The 23514-nt window shown below is 49.2% G+C and overlaps 1 protein-coding gene across 3 annotated transcripts in view; it reads right to left on the bottom strand.

Moving 5' to 3' along the window:
• The window catches only part of EVC2 (EvC ciliary complex subunit 2), a 126908-nt gene that overhangs the window by 93367 nt on the left and 10027 nt on the right, over nucleotides 1-23514 (bottom strand). For all 3 annotated transcript variants that reach the window (XM_045998433.1, XM_045998432.1, XM_045998431.1), the window contains 3 exons: nucleotides 19932-20041; nucleotides 15087-15140; nucleotides 2269-2403 (listed from right to left, as the gene is read on the bottom strand). In XM_045998433.1, the coding sequence (XP_045854389.1) occupies nucleotides 2269-2403; nucleotides 15087-15140; nucleotides 19932-20041 (299 nt within the window). The remainder of the gene's footprint in view (nucleotides 1-2268; nucleotides 2404-15086; nucleotides 15141-19931; nucleotides 20042-23514) is intronic.

The following is a 23514-nucleotide window of genomic DNA, read 5'->3' on the forward strand; positions in this document are numbered from 1 at the left end:
ATAAAGATCAGCCTTTCATCTCCAGGAAATGATTTCTGCTCCTTCATCAAAGCAGCAGGGAAGTTTTGTTCTTCTGTGATGGATAATGGCTTTGGGAGACAAGCCCAAGGTCTGATGAAAGGAGTCCTTTTTCTCTGACCCCCTTTTGCCTGCTATAGACACTGTGGACCAATCTCACTTTGAAATGACCATCCTCTTCTCTGGGAAGCAGACACCAAGTGAACAATGGGGACAGGACCTCCAGCCTCCAGACACGGCCACCAGAAGCCAGATCCAGCCTACACTTGGCCGCCTAAAGCAAGTGTTTAAATTCATGGGCCTCAGGTTCCTCAATACAAATGAGGGGGAGAGACGGCAGATGTTCCCTTCAGGGTGCTGGGCCCCTGGGTGACACTGAGTTGCAGCAGCTCCAGCCCTCCCAACCCTGGAGGGACCAACAAACTGCCACGATGCTTACTTCCCACAGTGTCTTCTGGTGGCAGCCCATCTCACTCTATGAACTGCTGCCCTGATTTCCTTCCCCTCTGTCCATCCACTGACGGCTGAGGGCTTGTTCATTTCCTCACACATTTATTCAGCGCCCTCCAAGCACCAGGCTCCATACCACACAGTGGGGATGGTGGCAGATACAATCTGTTTTCTACCCATGTCCCCTCCTCCTTGCTGTTTCAGTGTCCACTAGCCGAAGATCCATCAGCTAATACCTATGCTCCCTTCCCAAGGCTTTTGCTGGCCTTCAGAGCCCATGCCAGGGAAATAACATCACCCTTTGTCTGGGTCCCTGTGGGAACTCTGACAATACTGACTCCTCCGTGGCCCTCCATCTCGTTCATGTTCTCTCTTCAGGCTATGTGTTCCAGGGCCCTCGGAGATTAAAATACGTACCTTGGAAATGCCCATCAAGGCTGGAAGCGGGGAGGCTTGTTTAGGTGCTCTGTAAATTTGTTAAAGATAGCATGATCTCTCCCCCTCCTCATGCACAAACGGTGCCATGAGATCTAATGAAAGGGTAGCTGTCAATTAGGTGCACGCAAACCCTTGGAGGAAGTGGGTCCTCTGCTCGCACTAAAATGCCCTCTGCACCACCCCTCACTCTATACAATCTGTGGACTAAGGCCTGGACTTTGTGAGACTAGCTGCACAGCGTCTAGATCACCCCCCACCTGATCACCTATCAGTAAGTTATCCTAAATAAAAGTCTGTGTAAATGGTATGGAGTTGCCTGCTTCGTTCTCTGGTCTCCAAGTGTCTTCTCAGTGGGGAGAAGAGTCCTTCCTCCCCCACCTTCTACCAGCCCCATTGCCCCCATGTCCTCGACTGATGACCAGTGGTGTATGATATATACCCCAGCTCCTTCCCTCCTTCCCTCCTTAGGTGGGATGACTCTGAGGCTTTTTCCTACTCTCTGCTGAGTTCCTGGGCAAGGTGAAGCTCCAGGGGCCCAGAGTGGTAACGTGACCAGCTGCCTTCCCTTCCTGCCTCACCTCCTGACCCCACACAAATACTTCCTGGGATCAGTCCCCATATAAACTACTTGCATTTGGACCCTGGGCCTAAGATGTGCTTCTGTGGGAACCCAGACCAAGACAGGAATAGAGAGATTAAGACATTCACAGATGAGCCCAAGAAATTAGGAGGGGTACTATGTGGGGTCTACGGAAGCTAGCGCAGGAACCAAGAGAGAGGGCTCCCAGTCCAGCCAGAACTATGCTCACTGAAGGGCAGAGAGGATCAAAAAAGCCTCCGGTGTGAGTGTGGGGAGCTCACGCTCTCAGGGAATGCTGAGTCACTGGGTCTACTGGGGCTGAGGTAGGAAGTAGACAGTGGCAGCAGAGGTTGGCAGAAGCCAACCAAGGGGGCTTCCCAAGCCAGGCTGAAGGACCTGGTCTCCCCACGAGGATGAAGTGAGCCAAAGACCTTTCAGCAGGGAGTGTGGAGCAGGACCAGAATTAGCATGGCGTGAATGCAGAGTTGGCCACACCGACGGTGCTCAGGGATTCAGTCAGACCGCAGAGGCCCTCAACCCTGGCCACCTTCTGGAATCCTCCAGGGAGCTTTAAAAATGACTAATGATAGGGGCACACCCTGGAACCATCCAGTCAGAGTCTCTGCAGGTTAAGCCTGGAGATGAGCATGTGACTGTCATTTCCCCGGGGACTGAGACATCCATCCAGGGCTGAGACCCATTGAACTGGAGGACAAATGTCAACCTCACGTCTACTGTCAACCCAACTACCTTCCAGGAACACAACGCACATGGAGACTCACCCGATGTCTGGTGAGCAGGCTTCCCTTCAAACACTGATATCGAGCCGTGAGGAAAAGCGTGACCCAGGTCAGCACAAAGGAGACAATGGAGGCTGCGAAGAATCCTGCCGCATGAAGGCCGTGGTTTGGGACAACCTAGGGGATGAGAGAGAGAGAAGGGTACTTGTCCAGTCACGCTTCACATCTTTCAGTCAGGTCCTAAGGAAGTGTTACAGCAGAAGAAGCAGAGAGACTGGCCTGGCTTTGGACCCAGCTCATCCCACTGGCTGAGACCATCTCGCCCTGAGACCACCGCTGGACTTCTGGAGTCTGTTTCCCTATCGTGGCTTCCACGCAGTACACCTGGAGCTCCGAGCAGGACAACACTGCCCAGGAGCCCAGCATGGTGGACCATCCACCCCGAGCTTGGCAGACCGCAGGCACCCCAGAACATTACGTTCTAGAATCCATCTGTAACAAACCTAAGGCTCACAAGGGACTTGTGAGCTGTTTCGAGTCAGGGTCAGAATCTGTAGTGTTCTTCCCTTCTCTCCACACCACGTGCTCCCCCTTCCCAAGAGCACTGTAGAGGCAACCCGCAGCCCACACTGGAGGAGGCATGGGGCAGGGGAGCCTCCCACAGTCAGAGGCGGCTGGCTGCCAAGAGAGCCCTCAGCCTGCCTTAACACACCCAGCCCTCGCTCACTCCTCACAGGCATCCTCTGGGTTCCCGCCCACAAGAGCCTGGGACAAACGTGCATCCGTAACAGGCTGGGAGCAGCGGGCATCGTACAGCTGTGAGAAGCTGACTGAGTCCTAGAGGTTACACCTTAAGCCCCTCCCTCCACCACTTCCTCCGGTTGGAGACCACAGCAGCTGCTGACATCTGACAAGCACTCCGAATGGGTCAGATGCAGGACTGAGACCGCGCTCACACTTACACATGCATCCGGACCAGGAGGACTTGAAACACGCGTCCCTGTGTCCCACTCTGAACTTCTGATTCACTAGACCTGGGCACAGGGCCTCGGGAGTGGCTTTTCCTAGTTCTGAGCTGCTGAGCTGTTTGTCTGAGGAACACACTGAGAACGGCTAGGTTAAGGGTTTCACAAGATTTAACACCTTGAATTCTCTCAAAGACACTTTAATCCAAACAAGGAGCTCTAGATTTTTAATTTAGATCTGGATGGAAATGCCGCCTGTCAAAACAGCCGTGATACCCTGGGTGAGCAACTTAACCTCCAGCAACCTCACTTCTCTCATCTGTAAAATGGGGATAAAAATACCTCCTAGAGGGGTGCCTGGGTGACTCAGTGGGTTAAGCCTCTGCCTTCAGCTCAGGTCATGGCCTCAGGGTTGTGGGATCGAGCCCCGCAGCAGACTCTCTGCTCAGCAGGGAGCCTGCCTCCGCTCCCCCCGCCCCCCACTTGCCTGCCTCTGCCTACTTGTGATCTTTGTCTGTCAAATAAATAAATAAATAAAATCTTAAAAAACAATACCTCCTAGAATGAGAATTACACAGAATAGTGATAGAGAGATTAGTGCAAAGCTTGGCTCATTTATTAATCAACAATTATTTACTGAGTATTTGCTGTCTGCCAGGCTGTGAGTCAGGGTTCTTCCTCCCTTGGTGTGATGACACTGGGTGTGTGGGTACTGACTGGGTCTGACCCAGGTCCACCTCCTATTCCCAGGTAAGGGGGACTGCGAACAGCAGAGCGGGTGAAGCTTGGGCTCAGGACCCAGACCATCTGGGTGCGGCACCATCTCTGCCCTATTAGTCATACAGTATTGGTCAGATGAGTTCATCTCTGTTTGCCTCTGCTCCTTCCCTTGTAAAGTGAGACAGTAGCCCTCCAAAGGTCGTAAGGAGGATTAAACAAGAATATGAATGAAGTTGAATGAAGTCACTAAAAGAGCGTCTGTCTTTTAATATTTGTTCACTGAACACCAGTGATTCTTGCCACATCTTCCTTTGCGGACCGTGTAAACGAAGGCAACTCCTTTGGGACGGTAATGGAGAAGCTATATGGCGGCGATAATGAGTTATTTTAGCAGAAGGTGGCCTCAAAAGCAGACCTGGACTGAGAGCCTCACATATTGATAACACTTTTCATCCCTTCCATGTGCCTAAGATGATTTTCCATTTATTTGTGTTTTCTTTAATTTCCCCCAGCAGGGTTTTGTAGTTTTCAGTGTACAAGACTTTCACCTCCCGATTAAGTTTATTCCTAATTATTTTATTCTCTTTTTTTTTTAAAGATTTTATTTATTTATTTGACAGATAGAGATCACAAGTAGGGAGAGAGGCAGGCAGAGAGAGAGAGAGAGGAGGAAGCAGGCTCCCTGCCAAGCAGAGAGCCTGATGCGGGGCTCGATCCCAGGACCCTGGGATCATGACCTGAGCGAAAGGCAGAGGCTTTAACCCACTGAGCCACCCAGGCGCCCCTATTTTATTCTCTTTGATGCGAGGCATAATGGCCAGCCATTTAGCCTGACAAGGGACCCTCAGACAGGAATGCTTGCTCCAGTTCACTGCCAGGTGTGGTTTTGTCAGCCCAGATCACAACTCACGCGGTCTTCTTTTGCCCAATCCTGCTTCCTCCGTCTTCCCTTCATGGGTGATCACTGGTTGTGTTGGGGGAGGGGCAAACCACCCCAAGTTTGATGATTCACCAGGAGGACCCACAAGACGGCCTAAAGTCATTCTGATTGCTCTGAGTTATTACAGGGAGAAGACACAGAGCAAAATCAGGACAGGGAAAAGGCACAGAGGATTAAATCCTGAAGAAAGCAGAAGCAAGCTTCCAGAGTCCTCTCCCAAGGCCATCACACAAGACTTGTTTAGTTCCTCCAGCAACGGGTATAACAACACAGCTCATGAGAGACTCAGTGCCCAAGGCTTTGATCCAGGACTGGTCCCTTAAGCACCCTCTCCCTAGCAGGTACCAGTTCCAGACTCCCAGAATGAAAGCAGGCCTGAAGAATAAAATGTATTGTTTATAACACATTTATATATGTTTACTTGTATTTATTTGTATTTATAATATGATAGCGTCAACACAGTGAGCCCCTCTTAACAGTCTGGGGAATCCTGGCAACTCTTCTGAATTCCAAGTTCTCACACATTTGCCAAGGGCTAATCTTGCAAGCAGGCCATCTCAGGCCAGATATATTAACTCTTTTCTGCACACTAGTAAACATATTATACCCCAAACTCTGTCTCAGCATCTGCTTCCGGAGAAGCCAGTCTGTGACTAGTTTAATTAGGAATGGCTATAGATTATGAGAACATTAAATGTATTACTTAGGGCCTAGAAGACAACAAAAGCAGGCCTGGTTCCTGTGGGAACAATGCAGGCTATAGTCCAGGTTAAATTTGTCTCACAGACCAACAAGGCCTACCTGACCTTTAAGACAGTCAAAGCCAAGTAAAGTCAGAAACAAGAGCTTCGGTCCATATATTGGAACCTGAATCAAAGAGCAATGGCACATATCACTTTAATCTTGATCCAAAGATGCTGTTAGCAAATATGGTCAGGGAAACAGTTTTGTTTCCATATTTGAATATCCTCCTGATTCTAAATATTACATTTTAATTAACACCAAAATGACATGCGATTTCTCCATTTGTGCTGGAAATAGCCCTCTGTGCCCTGATAGGTATAGCTACCGGATAAGGAAAAAAAAAAACACATTGTATAAATATGAGTAACTCTGCATAGAGGTTACATTAAAATATTGATGGAAAGGAAACAAAAAGATCTGTGTCCAAAGAGAACAAAGGGAATATTGAGCAATTTGTTTTTAGGATTCCTCTTTCACAGAAGGTAAGTGCTTCTTTTTTTCCAGCTTTAGCAAGAATAATGGGGAGATACAGGGAATTAATGGCATCTCATCACCAAAAACACGCTAGTCCCTAGGCTAGGTGCATGTGATGGGTTTAATTGTGTCTTCCAAAAAGATACGCTGAAGTCTTAACCCACAATGTGGCCATATTTGGAAATAAGGTCTTTGCAAATGTAATCAAATTGAGTTCACATTGGATAAGGGTAGGTTCTAAATTGAATGAATGTTCCCTAAAAGGACAGGGAAATGTGGAGGCAGATTCACACAGGTACCATGGAGGCAGAGATTGGAGTGATGTAGGTGCAACCAAGGAAGGATTCCCAGGAGCCACCAGAAGTTAGGAAGAGGAAAATCTTCTTCTCTAAAGCCATTAAACAGAGCACAGCTCTGTCAATACCCTAATTTCAGACTTCTCACCTTCCGAACTGTGACAGAATAAGATTCTGTTATTCTAAGATCCCCAGTTTGTGACGATTTGTTATGGCAGCCCCAGAAAACTAACACAGTATGATATATGCTTTGCATCATTCAACCTTCAGCAATCCTATGGGGATGTATTATCCCCAGTCTATTGATAGGTAAATGTAGATGGAAAGAGATTAAAAAATCAAAGTCCATAGCTGAAAAGCCAGACCTAGCCCTGCTGGACTCCCAAGTCCATGTTCTCCACCCATTAGATCACACTGCTTTTATCCAGGGAGTTGTGTGGTTTTCTAAAAACATTTTTAGTCCCAACCTCCCATACCTGCCTGACTGATGAGAACCAGAAACAAAGACTAGAACAGAATTACATGCAGGGAGGTAGAAAGGTAGAAACTGTACTATAAAATGTAGAAACAGATTCCTCTGTCTCCCTCTGTCTTCTCCTTTCTTACTTCATGAAGAAGAGCTGGTCAGCTAGGTCAGGCCACCATGCTTGTCTCCCTCTTCTCACCTCCACCTTCTCTGAATCTTCACCTGAAGTCTTGCCCTCCTCTGGCCATTCACGTGGCCAAGAGAATTTGAAGAGTAGAGGTAATGTGGCAGGTCATTGGGAACAGGACCTGACACTGAGGCAGGAATGAATGACTGTTATCTAGGAAGAGACCAAAGGTAGGGTAAGCTCTTCCAGATCCTGCCGTCTTTCTCCCTTCTCTATTGCAATCCCTACTTTCTGATACCATGTGATAAGTGCATGTAGGTAGCGACTGCCTGCTTGGGGCAGGTCTACTCATAACTCTTTCTTCTTTCAATCTGCATTTATCAGTATCAGTGTGGCTAAATTAAGCTAGGTCTTGCTCCCCTGATCTGCCCAAAATGCCTCTGCTATTCAAATTTCCTCCTCCATGTAAATGGCTGAAAGAGAGTAAAATCTTAAGATGTAGGTTTATGGGAAGAAGGAGGCGCCATATAATCACTACTACCATTATCATCCTCATCACCTTCACCACGATCATCACCATCATGACTATCGCCATCATCCTCACAATCACATCACCATCATCACCATCACCGGCACATACTGAGCAGACACTAAGCACCAGAGGTGGTTCAAGGGCTTTACATGCATTAATCCATTTAATTTTCACAATACCATAATTGGGCACTGCTTTAGTCTATATTTTACAAATTAGAATACAAAAGCACTAACACGTTAAATAAATGGCCCAAGATCACAGAGCTAGTCAATAGTGAACCTGGGTTTCACACCCAGCAGCCAGAGGTAGTAGCCCTCATACCACAGCTGCCTCTCTGGGGCTCCGGCTCCAGCCTGGCCTTTTACGAGCAGCCCTGCATTGGGTCATCAGGGTCTTGGGCCACTCTGGACATTGTGATTCCTATTCAGAGTAGACAGCTCACTCTTCTAGACTGACTGGTAGGGCAGATTTAAAAAATCCCCCAGTGTTGTGGTGCCTGGGTGGCTCAGTGGATTAAGCCTCTACATTCAGCTCAGGTCATGATCTCAGGGTCCTGGGATCGAGCCCCACATCGGGCTCTCTGCTGGGCAGAAAGCTTGCTTTCCCCTCTGTCTCTGCCTGCCTCTCTGCCTACTTGTGATCTCTCTGTCAAATAAATAAATAAAACCTTAAAAAAAAATCTCCCAGTGTCTGGCCAAAAGTTTTCACAATCCATTCTTTAAAACTACCCTTAACCATCAATATCTTTATTGAACTTCTGCCAGAGGCCAGGCCTTCCTCCTTTTTTAGTCTTTGAAACAATACTTTGAACTCAGAATTCTTACATCCATTTCATATGTGCAGAAACCAAGCTTTGCTATAATTGTGTTTGCTGTTTTATTTAAGTGGGCTCTATTTAAGTGGGCTACTAGGGTTGACTCAGTGTTTGGACTGAGTGGTGAACTTTCTTGACACCTAGTTTCTTCAGTGATCCCAGAGCTGCATGCTGGAAGGACAAGGGGGAAAGAGATCCAGGTCCTGCTCTGTGGACCTCACAGTCCTGCAGAAAAACACACAGGTAAGCAGGCTGAAGTGACATGGTGTGACTGGGGTGAGGCTGGAGAAGCCTGGAGGAGTCGGGCTGGGAGAAGGGGAAGCCCTTAACCTAGCTCAAAGGACAAAGGAAGCTTTCCATGAGGTGACCCAGGGGCAGGGGAGAATGATCAGGGAGGAGGGCAAGCCAGGCAGAGGGAAGAGCATGAGCAGCACACACAGAAGGAGGAGATGTAGCCCAGGTCCCAAAGGACCTTCAAGGGCAGGTTAGTGATTCTAGACATTATCCTAAGGGTTTGTGGGGTGATCAATGTAGGGTTTTAAGCCAGGAAGTCACATGGTCAGATGGGTATTTTAGAAAGTTAAATCTGGCTACTTCATGACATCAGCCTGGAGGAGGACAAACTAGATGTGACAGCCAAGGAAGAAAAGAATGAGGACATGAAACAAGGCCGCGGCAAGCAGTAAAGACGGAGGCTCTACTTAGGGTTCAGCTCTCAGCTCTACCCACTACCACACGGTGGGACCCTTCTGTAAGCTGCAATCTCTCGTCTATAAACTGAGGATTAAAACAGTGTCTATGGTTCCTTGCTAAGTTAAACACAGAATTACCATACAATCCAGCAATCCACTCATGGGTGTATACCGCAAAGAACGGAAAAACAGGTGTTCAAACGAAAAGCTGTACCTGAATATTCACAGGGGCACTACTCACAATAGCCCGAAGATGGGGAAAGCCCAGAGGTCCTACCACCTGATGAAGAGATGAAGAAAATGTGGTCCATGCATACAAGGAATAAGATTCAACCATAAAAAGGAAGTACCAATAAACAGGACAATATGGACGAACCTTGAAAATACCACACTTAGGAAAGAAGCTGGCCACAAAAGGCCACATTGCATTATATGAAATGGCCTGAACAGGCGAATCTGTAGAGACGGAAGGCAGATTAGTGGTTGCCAGAGGCTGGGGGTAGAGGGGAGAATGGAGAGCAGACCTAGACAGTGGTTCCTGTCTGCTCGACACTGAGTACGCTAAATGTCGATAATAGTAAATTTCACATGTGTGTACTTTACTACATGCACAAGTTAGGGCCTACTAGCTGGGGATGCAGGACATGGAGATCAGTCAGTAACTCTGAGCTGCTATTTATTACTGCTACTTTTGGCAAGCTGGAGGGAAGGGCAGAAATTAGAGGAATATTTAGGAGACACAATCTACCAGGATACAGTGCCTGAGCGTGAAATGAATGTGTGGGAAGCCAGAGATAGGAGCCAGAAATGTCCCTGGATGTTTCACTTGGGAGGCTGGGTGCTGATGAGGCCCCCCCACCGCACAGGGACAGGTGCAAAAATTTGAGCACTTGGACCCTACCTAGAAATCAGCCCCGAGTTAATCATACTTTTGAGATTTCCTCCAGAAATCTTGCAGCCAAATTTCACTGATAAGCATTATAAATACAGATTTCCAAGAGCCTATTTACCATAAACTTCACAAACGAAAGAATAAGGAAAGAGAACCGGCTCAGTGATCCCAGCCTCCTCATCCCCAGGCCCTAACTTTCCTGCTTGTCTCTGACAAAGAATCATGTGCTATTACCATCTCGTTAATCGTGTATTAGCTGAGAGCTGATTTCTTTGATGAGTTCTATCACTGCATTTATGAAGAGCAATGCTGGACCAAAAAAAAAAAAAAAAAAAAGCCTTTCAAAAGGAATGCTTTCAGTGCTTATAATCCAACAGCGAATTACAAAAGCATGAGGAGGAGTTGTTTATACAGTTTGACTTCAATTACATAATAAATAAATCCGCAGACTTGTAGAAGCAAGAAACCAACATGTTGGCAATAGTCCTCCAGTGGTGGGATTATGACGTAATGTTATTTTATTGTTTTTGTGATACAGAGCGGGCATTTCCTCTAAAAGTCCACAATGGACATCTATTAAATTCTACCCACCTACCCCCCCAAAGACAGAAAAAGGTTGTAGAAAAGAGAAGACCATACAGAATTTCTCTGGAAGAGATTTCAGAAGTAATTTAGTTGAAATCCTTCACTGTAAGTTAAAGCCAAGAAGCACAGGGGGTCAGTGGTTTGTGGACCTTCTTCACACAGCCCTTGAGGGCAAATTTTCTCTGGGCTTCCCAGCTGACAATCCTGAAAGGGGGGGGGGGGGGTTAGGAGTAATCACTGGTAGAGGGAATCACACTTCTTAATGGAGCTTTGCTAAGGTACCAGTCTCCTAAAGAAGTGGATTTGAGAAAAAATTGCACAGCTTGACCCTGTTCCTTAACGCGATCCTCAGCTTCAGGACCCTGGCCAGTTCCCACAGCCTCTCCAGATCTGATTTTTTCAATGAAAAAGTCAAACTAAAGCATCTGTAAAGTCTTCCAGGGCAAAAATTCTATTCTGCTGTCACAAAAATGTATTAAATGACAACAAGGAAACTAACTCAATGTCACAGAACGACAAGGTTTTATCAGGTGTCCCAGCAGCATGGGATCCCAGCCAAGGGTGGGACCAGAACGCCTGAGGCAGAGTCAGGAAACACAGAGGTGCAGAGGTTGGTTAGGCTCCTGCGAGACGGTCTCCAAAGCACAGGTAAAAATAGAACAGCATATGCAAAACTGGAGAAGTGTGGAAAACAGAGGGACCCAACAGCACCAGGAGACAGCAGAGGCCAACTTTTCTGATGGCTCCTGAATATTAACCTGAGATAATTGGGCCGAATCCAGCAGGCAATAGGGAGTCCCTCCCGAAAAGGAAAAGCAAGCGGGTTTATGTTTTAGAAAGATGATGATGGCGAGGATGAGGGGCTAGAGGAGCTTAGGGCTGAACAGGCAGGAGGCTGGTGCAGTAATCCACACAAGAGGTAACACAGGGAAGGCAGACATGATGATGTGTGATTGCAAACCACCCATCTTCTGAGCGCAAGTCAGCGCCACAAGATTCTGCCCACAGCTACAAGCTCCCTCCACTGTGGTCAAGGGAACACACTGTAAAATTCTGTATTTGAGAAATTCTCATGTCGCATAGCTACCTACTGACACTTCCTTTTTGTTATTAATAGAAGCTCTTTATATATCAAAGATGTGGATTTTTTTTTATGTCTGTCACAAGTATTTTCCCTAGTTTGTCACTTCTCTTTCTTAAGCTGTTTTTAAATGTAAAATTTCCAACTATTTGTGTACTCAGATCCATGGTTTTCCTTTGTGGCTTTCTTCATACCATGTGATACTGACCTATATTTACCTTTTAGAAATTGTTTTACCGAGATTTTAATCTGATGAGGGAATTCATCTTTATTTTTCTTCCAAAAGATCCAGCCAGTTGCCCATAAATTTGAGTGATACATTCTTTTCCCATTGATTTGAAATACCATTTTTATTAAATGGAAATCTGTGTACATACTCTATCCTGTCCCATTGGTCTGGCGTTTCTTGAGTTGCAAACTACATTAATGTAGCTTTATAATTCTTTAACACCTCCTAGGGCAAATCTTCCCACATTCCTCTTCATTGTCGCAATGTTCACATCTAGTTTTGGAAATGTATATTTTCAGGTGAAACTGATTAATTTGATCATGTATCTCCCCCCCAAATGCTACTAAAATCATTATTGCAACTGCACTGGACATGAATTTCGGGGATTTACAGCTGGTTTAAACGTCTCTCTCTGGATTAAATCCAAGATCCTTGCTCTCCGGGTCCCTGCCCTGGCGCCCAGCCCTTTTGAGGGCACATGGGATCAACACAAGAAGTTGTGGGAGCTCCAGCCCAACCTAAACACTAATGTTCAGCACAAACAGTGTGATTCCCCCCCCACCCCAGATTCTTCATGCAGCAGACAGAAGGGCAAGAGGACCTTGTGATACGAAATGGGAAGCAGTTTTCTGAGGCCTTGCTTTCCTTGGCTGACACCTGCCAGGTTCACCCTTGGGAATGTAACAGAAAACAAAGGAGCTGACGGGGTCTCCCAGGGTTCCAGAATCCCAACCCATACAATGGATAGTTAATGGCTTTCCTCTGTGTTTTAGCCACATGATGGAATGTCAGGGGAGCCTCTATCCCCGTACCCTGCTCCTCCTATTCACTCTCGCACTTTCCTAGTGCAATGACATCACCATGCGGGTGCTCAGTAGCCCCACTAGAACACACCGTGGCTGGCAAGGGACTTGCCTCATCCATACGTGTATCCACTGGTGCCAGGCCCCCAGGAGACTTGGGTTCACATCCAACCACCAGTCCAGCTGGCTCAAACTCGACTTCAGACCTTCGGTGGAATATTCTAGAATACCTTTCCTCCATCTTGAACCATGTCCTTCCTTTCACTACATACAACTGAATTCTTACCTCCTCCATGAAGCCTGCTATCTACCCAGCACTTTACGGTCAGTATCTGCAGCATGTATGACCTAGATGTTGGGTCACAACCTCACAAATTCAGTCATGGCAGTTGTGTGTTGACTTTTTTTCCCCCTCATTTAAGGTCTCAGTGAGGGCAGGGGGATAGTGGGTGCTGGGTGATCTGAGTCTCCAGGCTGCCCCAGACTCCACTGGCCCTGGAATCTTGCACTGGGCCTGACTCACACTTACAGCACCTGTATGGCCCCCGTGGGCATCTGGGCTTGAGACCCCAATACCTGATGTCATTCATGATTATCACAGAACACCTGCAGAGGAGTAATGTCAGCAGGTGCATGTAATAATAATGATGATGATGATGATAATAATAATGATAGCAAAGACAGCGGCTGATGTTAACTGAGCCCTTACAAAACACCAGGCACTGTGCTGAGTGCTTGACACACTATCATTCATTTCACGGCTCAGGGAGGCAAAGCACACACCCACAGTCACACACAATTGGTGGACAGGCAGGGATTCAAAGCGAGGCCCTTGGTCCAAGGACCTGCTGTCCCCACAACATTGTAGGGCCATCACATCTGTATACCTCATCTTCCCGCTCCGTGGTGACCTCTCTGAATGTGCCACAGGGCAGGGTCACCTGGACGAGGGGACCTGAGATCCAGCCCGGTGCTCCACTGCCAAACTGTGCACCCAGGGGTCTGCGCCCCACAGCGGGCACCTACTCCTGCTGCCCTTGAAGGCAAGGAGTGGGCTGGACGCTGCCCCAAAGACCTGGGTGTGGCTCATCTCCATCCACATGAGAGGGCCTGGGGCTTGGAGGAAGGGCTCATAATCATAAACATCAATTAAGCAAATGTCCTCTGACTTCTATTACAATCACGCAGTGACCAGACACCTGCTCCACTGGGAAGCAATCACCGGCATTGATGACAATGAACAATCAGCTCAGTCGAGGGATATTTACCTATCGAGTGCCACCCAGAATGTAAGGCACAGAGTGGGGCACAGATATGATGCAGACACGCCCTCCGGAGCGCACAGACCAGCCAGGACGATTGCTGGCTCCTCTCTTCCTGACTCCCCCGCCCCTTCCCCCCATAAACCCTCCCCTTGCTATAGCCAGACTTGGATTTTGTTTCCATCTCTTTAGCGCAGGGATTCAGCTCCCCAGTGTAGCCCACTGCCCAACGACAGGGCCCCGGAGCCAAAGTGCTTGTGTTCAAATCCCGGTTCCAACCCCTATGAGAAAAGCACACATGTGGCATGCCCTGGAGTGCTATCCTCTGAGAGGCCAGTGTGCAAAGCAAGGAGCCTTGGCTGGCATCTAGAAACTTGGATTTCGGGAGTGTTCTCACCATTCCCTGATAAGAGTGGCTTACCGCACCTAACCCGTCATGCAAACAATGTAGTTTACACTGAACACACTCTTCCGGGTGGTCTGTGCCACGCAGAGGATGCCGTGGGCCCAGCCCCCAAAGAAAGCCCTGGTGCTGGTCTCTGATGAGCTGTGCTGTCACACTCATTGCTCAACAACTCCATGCATCCTGTGGGACTCCACCAGGACAGGACTCTGGAAGCTGGTGTGTGGACATGCATCCACCAGGACAGGACTCTGGAAGCTGGTGTGTGGCGTCCTCCAGACTTCGCCCCGTGCACCTCTGCTCTTTGCTGATTGGACTCTGGATCCTTCTCGGTAATAAATCAGCCATGAGTATGACTATGGATGGAGTCCTGTGTGTCCTCCCAGTGAATCACAGAGCCTGGGAGTGGTCTTGGGAACCCTGACATGCTAGCCAGGCGATCTTGGGCAAATTACTTGGCCGACGTGTGCCTTGGTTTCCCCATCTATGAAATGAGGGTGATTTTAACATAGAATCTACACCCCAGGATTGTGATGAAGACCACACAATTCAGTGCATGTCAACTGCTTAATGTCTGGCCCCAGCAGATGCTGAAACAATGTGAAATGTGGTTACAAGGTGAGGACACCTTGCCCACACAGACGGGCCATCCAGGGAACGAGTCCGACAGCCTCTGGCCACACTGGGGGACCTCACACTGCATGGTGGTCTGGGCTACTAAAGCCAGCAGTCACCCCCTCCCCTTGGCGATGACGACAGCCAGACACCAACACACCAGAGGCAGGAAAAGGCACACTGGGGGGCGTCTGGGGGCTCAAGCCATTGCTCTTACCTTTATCTTTTCTTCAACTGTTATGGTGAAAAGGGCTTTTAGCTGTGTTCTGTTCTAGAAAAAAAAAAAAAAGAGAGAAAAGAAAACACTTTCGTCAACAGGTGTTGGAGTCTGACACAGAAGGTATCATTTGCTGTATTTGCAACCGGCCATGTCTGGAGCCACAGGAGGCCCTTGCCTATTGGGGGCCGGGGCTTGTGAGGGTCTGAAAGTCCCTCCAGGTGGAAAGGTCTGTGGACCTGCAGGATGTCCTTCTCTCCTGGATACTTGAATGAATCCAAACACAAGTTGCCCTGTCAAGAAAGCACAGGCCATGGGCCTGCTGGTAAAACACCAGGGGATGGGGTCAGGCCGGACGGGGGCTGAGGACCCATGCCAAAGCTCAGGAAGGAAGCTGTCAGGCCAGCTATCTGTCCACGTGCACAGTCTCTGAGAAGACGCACCAAGAGAACACACTTTGTCCCGGGAATGCAGGTGGAAGATCTCGAAACTGAGAGGCAGTACAGGGCGGTAGTCGGAGCCGGCTGCCTGGGCTCGCACGTGGCCCCGTTGCTCACCAGCAGCATGACCTCAGGGAAGGCACTGACTTCTCTGTGCCTCCATTTACCCATCTGTAAAACGGGAATCCTATTCAACTCGGTACGGTTGCTGTGAGGATTAAATTAGCTAATCTAGAGTCTGGCAGTGTGCCAAAAGTATTCCTGGTGTTGGCTGTGGTCGGTGATGGCGGTGGTGGTGCAGTAAGTGTGTATAACCCGGCTTAGAGGCTTGGGGCATGATGTCCAGTGAGCGAGGCAACCCCTGCTCATTCCATCCCGGCTGTGGTCCAGCCAAGGCGCAGCCCCGACCCGAGTCCCACAGTTACCATAGCAGCATTGGGGCAGCCCAAACCCATCACGGGCCAGCAAGACACCCTAGTGGAGGCTCTGAAAGGACATAAAAACACTACAAGGCCCTTGTTTAGGGGAAAAAGGGAATTTTTAAAAATATGAGTCTTTAAAGAAAAGACACATACGAAGCAATCACCTGTCCCCTCCCATTCCTGGATTGTGTCTGTTTGGGGATATTCACGATAACCCGTGAGTTTCAGGGTAGTTTGAGGCTGCATTCAGAAGCCCACATTCGATCACATTGTTTGATTCCCTTCTCTCCCTCTGGGCCCCTCCTCCGTATGTTTTCTGACACCCAACGTCTAAGCAGAGAGAATCGGCAAGTATGTTATGACGCTTGACTTCATCTCTTCACAAAACGTAAGTCCTCACCCCTGTGCTTCCTACAGAAATTTCAAGGCTTGCGAAACACGTTTGAGATCATGGCCTGATGTCAGAAAACGCCGGCCCAGCGAAATCCGGGGATGCGTGTGTGAGGTAAGTAGGACGTTTCATAATATAGTGCAAGAAACTGGACATGATGGCTCTGGGGCTTTCCCTCTCGACCATCCACAGCGTAGGGTCTGTTTTATCCAATCCTGTATGAATCTGGGGTACACAGGCGTGTTTGAGAAAGCAGCTTCCAGATCCAGATACGACGCATGTCTGACGGAGCCACCTCTGACTAGACGATTCTCGAGTGTGAACGACAGCCGTCCCCACTCTCACCTGCCAGGGATGTGTTCCCAGAACCCCCACAGATGCCTGAAACTATGGACAGTCCCCAACCTTAGACACACTATTCTTTCCCATACATACATTTCATTTAACTGATGAGTTAGGCACAGTAAGAGACTGACAACAATAACTAACAATAAAACAGAATAATTTTAACAATGCTCCATGATAAAAGCTGTGGGAACACGGTCTCTCACTCGTCCCTCTGTTTGTGAAGATCTGAGAGACAAAACACCTGGTGATGAGACCAAGTGAGATGAAGGGCAAAGGGATGGTGACATCGCCTGAAGCTGCTATTGTCATTCAGACCACACATCAGGAGGATCTGTGCTTCCAGACCACAGCCGGAGGTGGGGGGGGGGCACAGGAGAGGGGGCCTCCTCCTGTCTCCTCCCCTATGCTCACACAAAATGCCAGGAAGAGAAGAGATGGGGGGGGGGAGAATCTTCCCACTCCTCTCATTGTTGGGATGGGGACAGTGAAGCCCAAAGAATCCCAATGTTTATAGCAGCAATAGCCACGTCACCAAACTGTGGGAAGAACCAAGATGCCCTTCAACAGACGAATGGATAAGGAAGATGTGGTCCATATACACGATGGAGTATTATGCCTCCATCAGAAAGGATGAATACCCAACTTTTGTAGCAACATGGACGGGACTGGAAGAGATTATGCTGATTGAAATAAGTCAAGCAAAGAATTGGTACTGCTTCTGAAACTCAGCTGGGCAGTGGTTTCCAGGAGCGGCCTTGTCAGACCTTGCCTCCGCTCTATGGCAGGATTCCATCCCATCGGGCTCGTGCCTGTTTAAATCTGTTATTGTTTTCTCTTTTGTCATTTAAGACATCTTGGGACTGAATGACAAGCAGAGCAAACCATTGTTCTCATGTGCAGACTCTGCCTTGGGTCATTTTCAGCCCCAGATACACTTGACCTTCTACAGGTCATGGAGAAAAGTCTCGCAGTCACCCAAACGACAGTGAAGTCCAACCAGATGAAACAACTTGAGAACAAAGTACAAGAGCTCCTTGTCAACTTCCAGCATGTAATCACTCAGCAAGTACCGGCCTCCCAGAACTTATGTCTCTGGCAGGAGCCAGGTCGGCACCATGCTGGTGGTCGACAAGAGCCGGCAAGCAGAAGCCCAGAACGCAGGCCAGAGAAGTTTGGAACTCTGGAATCTCCAGGAGGCAGGTGTGCTGTTCACGCTCCACCTGCAGAACTGCCCAGAGAGCCCCTGACGGTTTGGAAGGAGTAGGAAATTGTAGGCCATTGCACACAGACACATCTCATGTACCCCCACGGAAGACTGGAGACACTGCCAGAAACATCTCCTTTATGTAGATAAGAAACCTGAGCTTCAGAGAAATCAAAAACTAAACCTTGCCCAAGATTCCTTAGTTTACAGATTTGTTCATTCATCTATTTAGCAAATAGTTACAGAGCACTGACTGTGCACGGCTCTACTTTTGGCATGGAGAATGCAGGTGTCAATAGGAAAGATGAGGTCCCTGGTCTTGTGGGGCTAATGGGGGTGGAGGTTTCCTAGGGAAATAAAGTCAGTATAACAGACAGGTGAGACCCCAAGCAAAGGAACAGATGAGGGGCCCTGTAGTGATTGAGGAGCCCCTTCGTCCCTCGCCTCCATCCCACCTCTATCCCACCCCCATCCCACCTCCATTCCCTACCCCCTCCCCCTCCATCCCCCACTCCATCCCCCACTCCATTCCCCTTCCATCCCACCTCCATCCCCCTCCCACCCTCCCTTCATCCCCCCCACCATCCTCCCTCCATCCCACACATCCCAGGTGCTTTCAGGATCTTGAAGTCCTAATGCTCTGGCAGGAGGAGGTGGAGGCTTTGGTTTTGTTGAAGTTCTGAGTTTCTACCCTTGGTTTCTGACTGTGGCCTTCTCCCCTTCTGATTTTAACTCACTTGATTTGTGTCCTCCGAAATTGGGACGGTACTTCTTCTGGGTGATTTTATCTCTATTTTTGTATCCTTTGTTCTCTGTTTCTGACTTTGTATCTAATTATTATCCGAGACATTGGTCTCTTCTGACAGTTTGATTTAATAGTTTCTTTGTATCTGGTCTTTATCTTTTTGGAATCCTCCTTTTTATCTCATTTTATTTAGTATTTCTTTCTCTCTTATTGCGGCAGCAATGTCACACGCAGATCCTTGAGACTGGGTGGAAGGAGCTCGCACTATGCGGTCCGATCAGGATTCTGTCGTGGGACCAGGGCAGTCGTGCTCTGAGCCTCACTTTCCCCACTGAGCGAAAGGTACTTCCTCCAGAGGCCAAAGTCAGAACAACGTGACCAAAGTAGCTAGAGCATGAGCGCCTTGAAGACAAGGACAGAATCTGCTCCTGCGTCCCCAGGATATGAACGCTGCTGGGCAGGACACCCAAAGAACCACATCTGATGCATGCACAGATTAAAAGGTAAACGAAACAAAGATACAAACAGTAATTGTGTTACAGGCTGAATTGTGTTCCCGCAGAATCCATATGCTGAAGCCTGGCCCCCAGCACCTCACAGTGTGATGGTATCTGGAGGTGGGGACATAACAGAGGTAAGTAACCTCAAATGAGGCCATTAGGGGGGCCCTGATGCAATCTGACGGGGGTCCTTGTAAGAAGAGGGGATCAGGACACAAACACATACAGAGGGATGCCCACATGAGGACACAGAGAGAAGATGCCATCTGCACGCCAAGGAGGGAGGCCTCAGGAAGAACAGCCCGGCTCACACCTTGATTTCAGACTTCCAGCCTCCAGGATCATGAAAACATACATTTCTAGGCTGTGGAACTTCATCAAGATAGCTCCTAGTGAGCTCATACAAATAGAAACTACGGGTGAGTGCTTATTACATGCAAGGCACGAACAAAAGAACTTAAATCTACTGATATTTTTATGATAATTCTACGTCAGACCCACAGGAGTTAAGGCATTACTAGAGGTCCCACTGAGATGCTAAGAGAGCCAAGTTCACAGCAAAATGTGTGAGATTCTGGGGCCCACCCACTCATCTAGAATTCAGTATCAGTGAAGGAAGGAAGCAGGGAAGGAAGGAAGGAAGGAGAGAGGAAGGGAAGAAGTGAAGGAAGGAGAGAGGGAGGGAGGGAAGTAAGAAAGGAGGGAGGGAGAGTGGCAGGGAAGGAAGGAAGGGAGAAGCTAAGAGATAGTGGTCTAAGTATCAAGGCTTCTAGAAGCAGAGTAAGGAGAACAAACCTGCGCTGAGCTCTGAAAGGTGAGCTGGGCAGGAAGCATCAGGACCTCTCCACTCCCCACTTCTCCGGCCTTGATGGAAGCTGTGTAGCTGACCAAGAAGGAGTCTCCCACTGCTCAGAGAGAATGCACATGTGAGTCAAGAGGGGCCCTTCCGCCAGACCCCAGACAAGACCCAGGTCAAAGGAGTCTGCCACCACAGCCGACATGGACAGCAAGGGTGCCGCTCAGGTCTCGGGTGCCCACGATGGGGACAGGGAACTGTGCGTGCCCACTCATGGGGTCCCTCTTCTTCACCTGGAAGAGGCTGTCAGCAAGTGTAAGGAGCCAGGGAGGGCCCCCTGCTGCCCCTGGGCTGTCTTCTCTGGGTGTCCCCCGGCCCATCCAGCACTGCCCAGGACTGGGTGGGTCAGTATTCCTGATCCGGGGCATCACTAACTCCCACACGTGGGAAATCCAGAATCTTTCTGTTTTGTTTGGAATCTAGGCAAGGATCTATTTATTCTCCAAAATCCTGTTCACACAACTAAGGAGAAGAGCCTTAGATCAGACTTTTGGGCCTCAGTGGACAGACAGACAAGACAGACTTCTCTGGGCAGCTGGTTCTGTGAGCATGGCAAGGGGCACCAGGAGGCAGGACCCAGCACTGTGGATTCACGTGGGGTCCCCTTGGCCCACTGGTCTCTAGCTGGCCCTCGACGGCTTCATTACAAAAATTAATCCTCTGTATTTAAGGGGAAGCTTCCCTGGCTCAAAGCTCTCCTTGGTAAGAAGTCAGAACCAAACATCCAGGATCTCTGGAAAAGGCAGCTCTGCTCCCAGACAGGGTCCACCCTCAGACCCCAAGGTGAACGAACAGCTGGGAAAGAGAGGAATCCCACATGCGGAGGGGTGTGGAGAGGCCACCACTGCAGGTTTCTAGCTTTGCAGGAGGCCGCACATTCTCAGCCCCGCTTCCTGGAGGGACCTCACGTCTGATGTTGGAGATGGGTCCTGCCCACCTTAAGTCCCAACAGCGGACACTTCCCATGGAGCGTACGTTCTCCTGGGCTCTGGGCACCCAGCAGAGCCCAAGACACTTTGTAAACTAACACCGGAAAGACCATCTCTGTCACGGTTCTGACAATCACCTCTCACCTCAGCCACCGCGTGTGGAAGTGCAGAAGGCGGGGTCTGGGGACATGGCTGTGCCTGGCCATAGTGGGACACTGGCTTCTCGTCTGCACTGGGCAGTGGTGGGGCTGAGCTTGTGATACCTCCTTTTTTTTTTTTTTTTAATAGCTTTGAAATAAAACATACATATCACTCAGTCCATCCATTCTAAGTGTGCACTTCGAGGGATTTTGTGTATTGAGAGGTCTTTGAGCACACCGCAGTCTGATTTCAGAACATTTCCATCACCCCAACAAGAAAGGCAGTCACTCTCCCCTGCCACACCAAGGCCTAGGCAACCACTAATCTAGTTTTGGGGGGGTCGGGGAAGGGTAATAATTTGTCTTTCTGGACATCTCCTAGAAATAGAATCATATATGTGTTGTCTTTGATTTCTTTCACTGAGCAGATGTTTTCTGAGGTTCCTCTATGTCGTTTGTGAATCTGTAATTCATTCCTTCTTATTGCCAGTTGTCTTCCACTGTAGGGACAGAACCGGGATGCTGCTGAAGGTACCCCTTCTCCTTCTGGACAGTTACAAACCTCAGGTGGGGGGAGGGGCTGGCCAGAATAAAATATTGAGAAGAGGGTATATTAACTTAATTTGAGCATGTTGGGCTTTTGACTTCAAACTTACAAGGGCAAACATGTTGATTCCTTTTGGACTCAAATATACTTGGGTTCCTATTTGCAGGGAATTATTTCCTAATATTTTCATTTTTCCCTGAGAATTTGCAAAAGGGAGGTGATGGCAGGTCACTGCTGGAAGACCTTTATGCAAATGAACTCAGTGTTGTCCCCTAAGGACGATGCAAATCTTGTGACCCACCTGGTTGACACACGCCTTGTTGACTAGTATGGCAGGACCTGACTGAATGGTATCAGAATCGGAGAATTCCCAGCCTTGGGGGCAGTGTACCCTTTGAGTTATCGGGTAACACAATGCTCTGAGTCCAAGCCTTCATAGGACAGAAAAACCACCTCTTCTACCCACCAGCAGTCCCCAAGGGATAGACACAGGGGTAAAGGGTGAGTGGTTTGGGGGAACAGGGCTGCCCTGAGTCCTGACCAAGGCTGATCTCCTTCCCCACGGGACCAGAACTGATCTGCAGATTCGTAAGAAGCCCCAGGAGTGTGGAGAACAACACACGACGTCCTCGGCAGAAGCTCAGGCTCACCACACACCCGTGACGTTTCAGTCCACAAGCATGGGCACCCTGTCTGAAATAGGGTGGGCTTCTTCCCAGCGCTCCTCACCGGGCAGCACACCCCACCTGATGATGGGAGGGACTGACCCTGGGAGTGGGCTGCTGGCTCGGGGTGCCAGCCGGCAATGGCCAGTGGGGGACAAGCCCTATCCTGCTCTGTGGGTCAGAGACTAGGCCTGCCTGATCAGCCTAAGCCTGTCCTCCAGCTCTTCCTCTACCTGTAACAGGGTCAGACTGTAGCCCTCAAATGCTGTCACGTGCTTCATTTCTCAACACATGGAGACCTCAAAAAAAAAAAAAAAAAAAAGTAAAGGAGAAGAGAAGTGAACACCCGTATTTTCATGCAATGATAAAACATGAAACTCACAAAGCGTGAGAAAAACAACTGAGACGATTCCACAGTGAAGGCCCTGTGATCGGACCTTACCTGATGCAGTGGCTTGTCACCCTCACAGCCTGTGCACCAGACTCCTGGCCCCACAGGAAGCCCCAAGGTGGACGGAGGAGACCTCATAGCCTGCGATGCCCAGAGCAGGAGGCAGAGGCTGAGGAGGTGCCCTGCACCTGCTCCGCTGGGGAACGAGCAGGACACCGCTTCCCTGCAGGGCCATCACCTGTGCTCCATACCACACACACACACACACACACACACACACACACACACACACACAACCAATCAACAAAATCACTACTACTGATATGGGGACCACTTCTTGGGTCAGGCTTTCCATGAAAAAACTCCCTTCTCCTTACTCCATCCTGAAACTGTCACTGTCACCATCCCTGTAGGACAGAGAAGAGGCTCACACTCTGGGATGTGCAGCGGGCACAAAGCTTGGGGTTGGTAGGGCTCGGCACGCAGTGCTGACCCTAGGCCCCGAGCGGGTGATGTGCAGGAAGGCAGGGAAGTGAGAAGCAGGGGAGGGGGGCCTCCCAGGAAGATACCAGGGCATGAGCAGATGCCGACAGGCAGGGGAGAGTGACAAGTGTGGTCTGTGTGGCAGGAGCACAGACGCTGGGAGCCAATGGCGCTACGAGAGGAGAGAGGCAGGCCTGCTGGACCAGGGGCTGGGAGGGCCCCGGGCAGAGCTGGGGCACGTGGCCTCTCTCCGTCTCTGCCATGACTCTACGAGGTCTTGACAGTCACACGTCACATCCCAAGTTCAGGAAAACTCAGTAATTTCCAGAGGTGACCAGCTCCTAAGTGGCCAAGTGAGGAGTAACAT

The sequence above is a fragment of the Meles meles genome, chromosome 2, assembly GCF_922984935.1.
Source record: "Meles meles chromosome 2, mMelMel3.1 paternal haplotype, whole genome shotgun sequence".
Classification (NCBI taxonomy): domain Eukaryota; kingdom Metazoa; phylum Chordata; class Mammalia; order Carnivora; family Mustelidae; genus Meles; species Meles meles.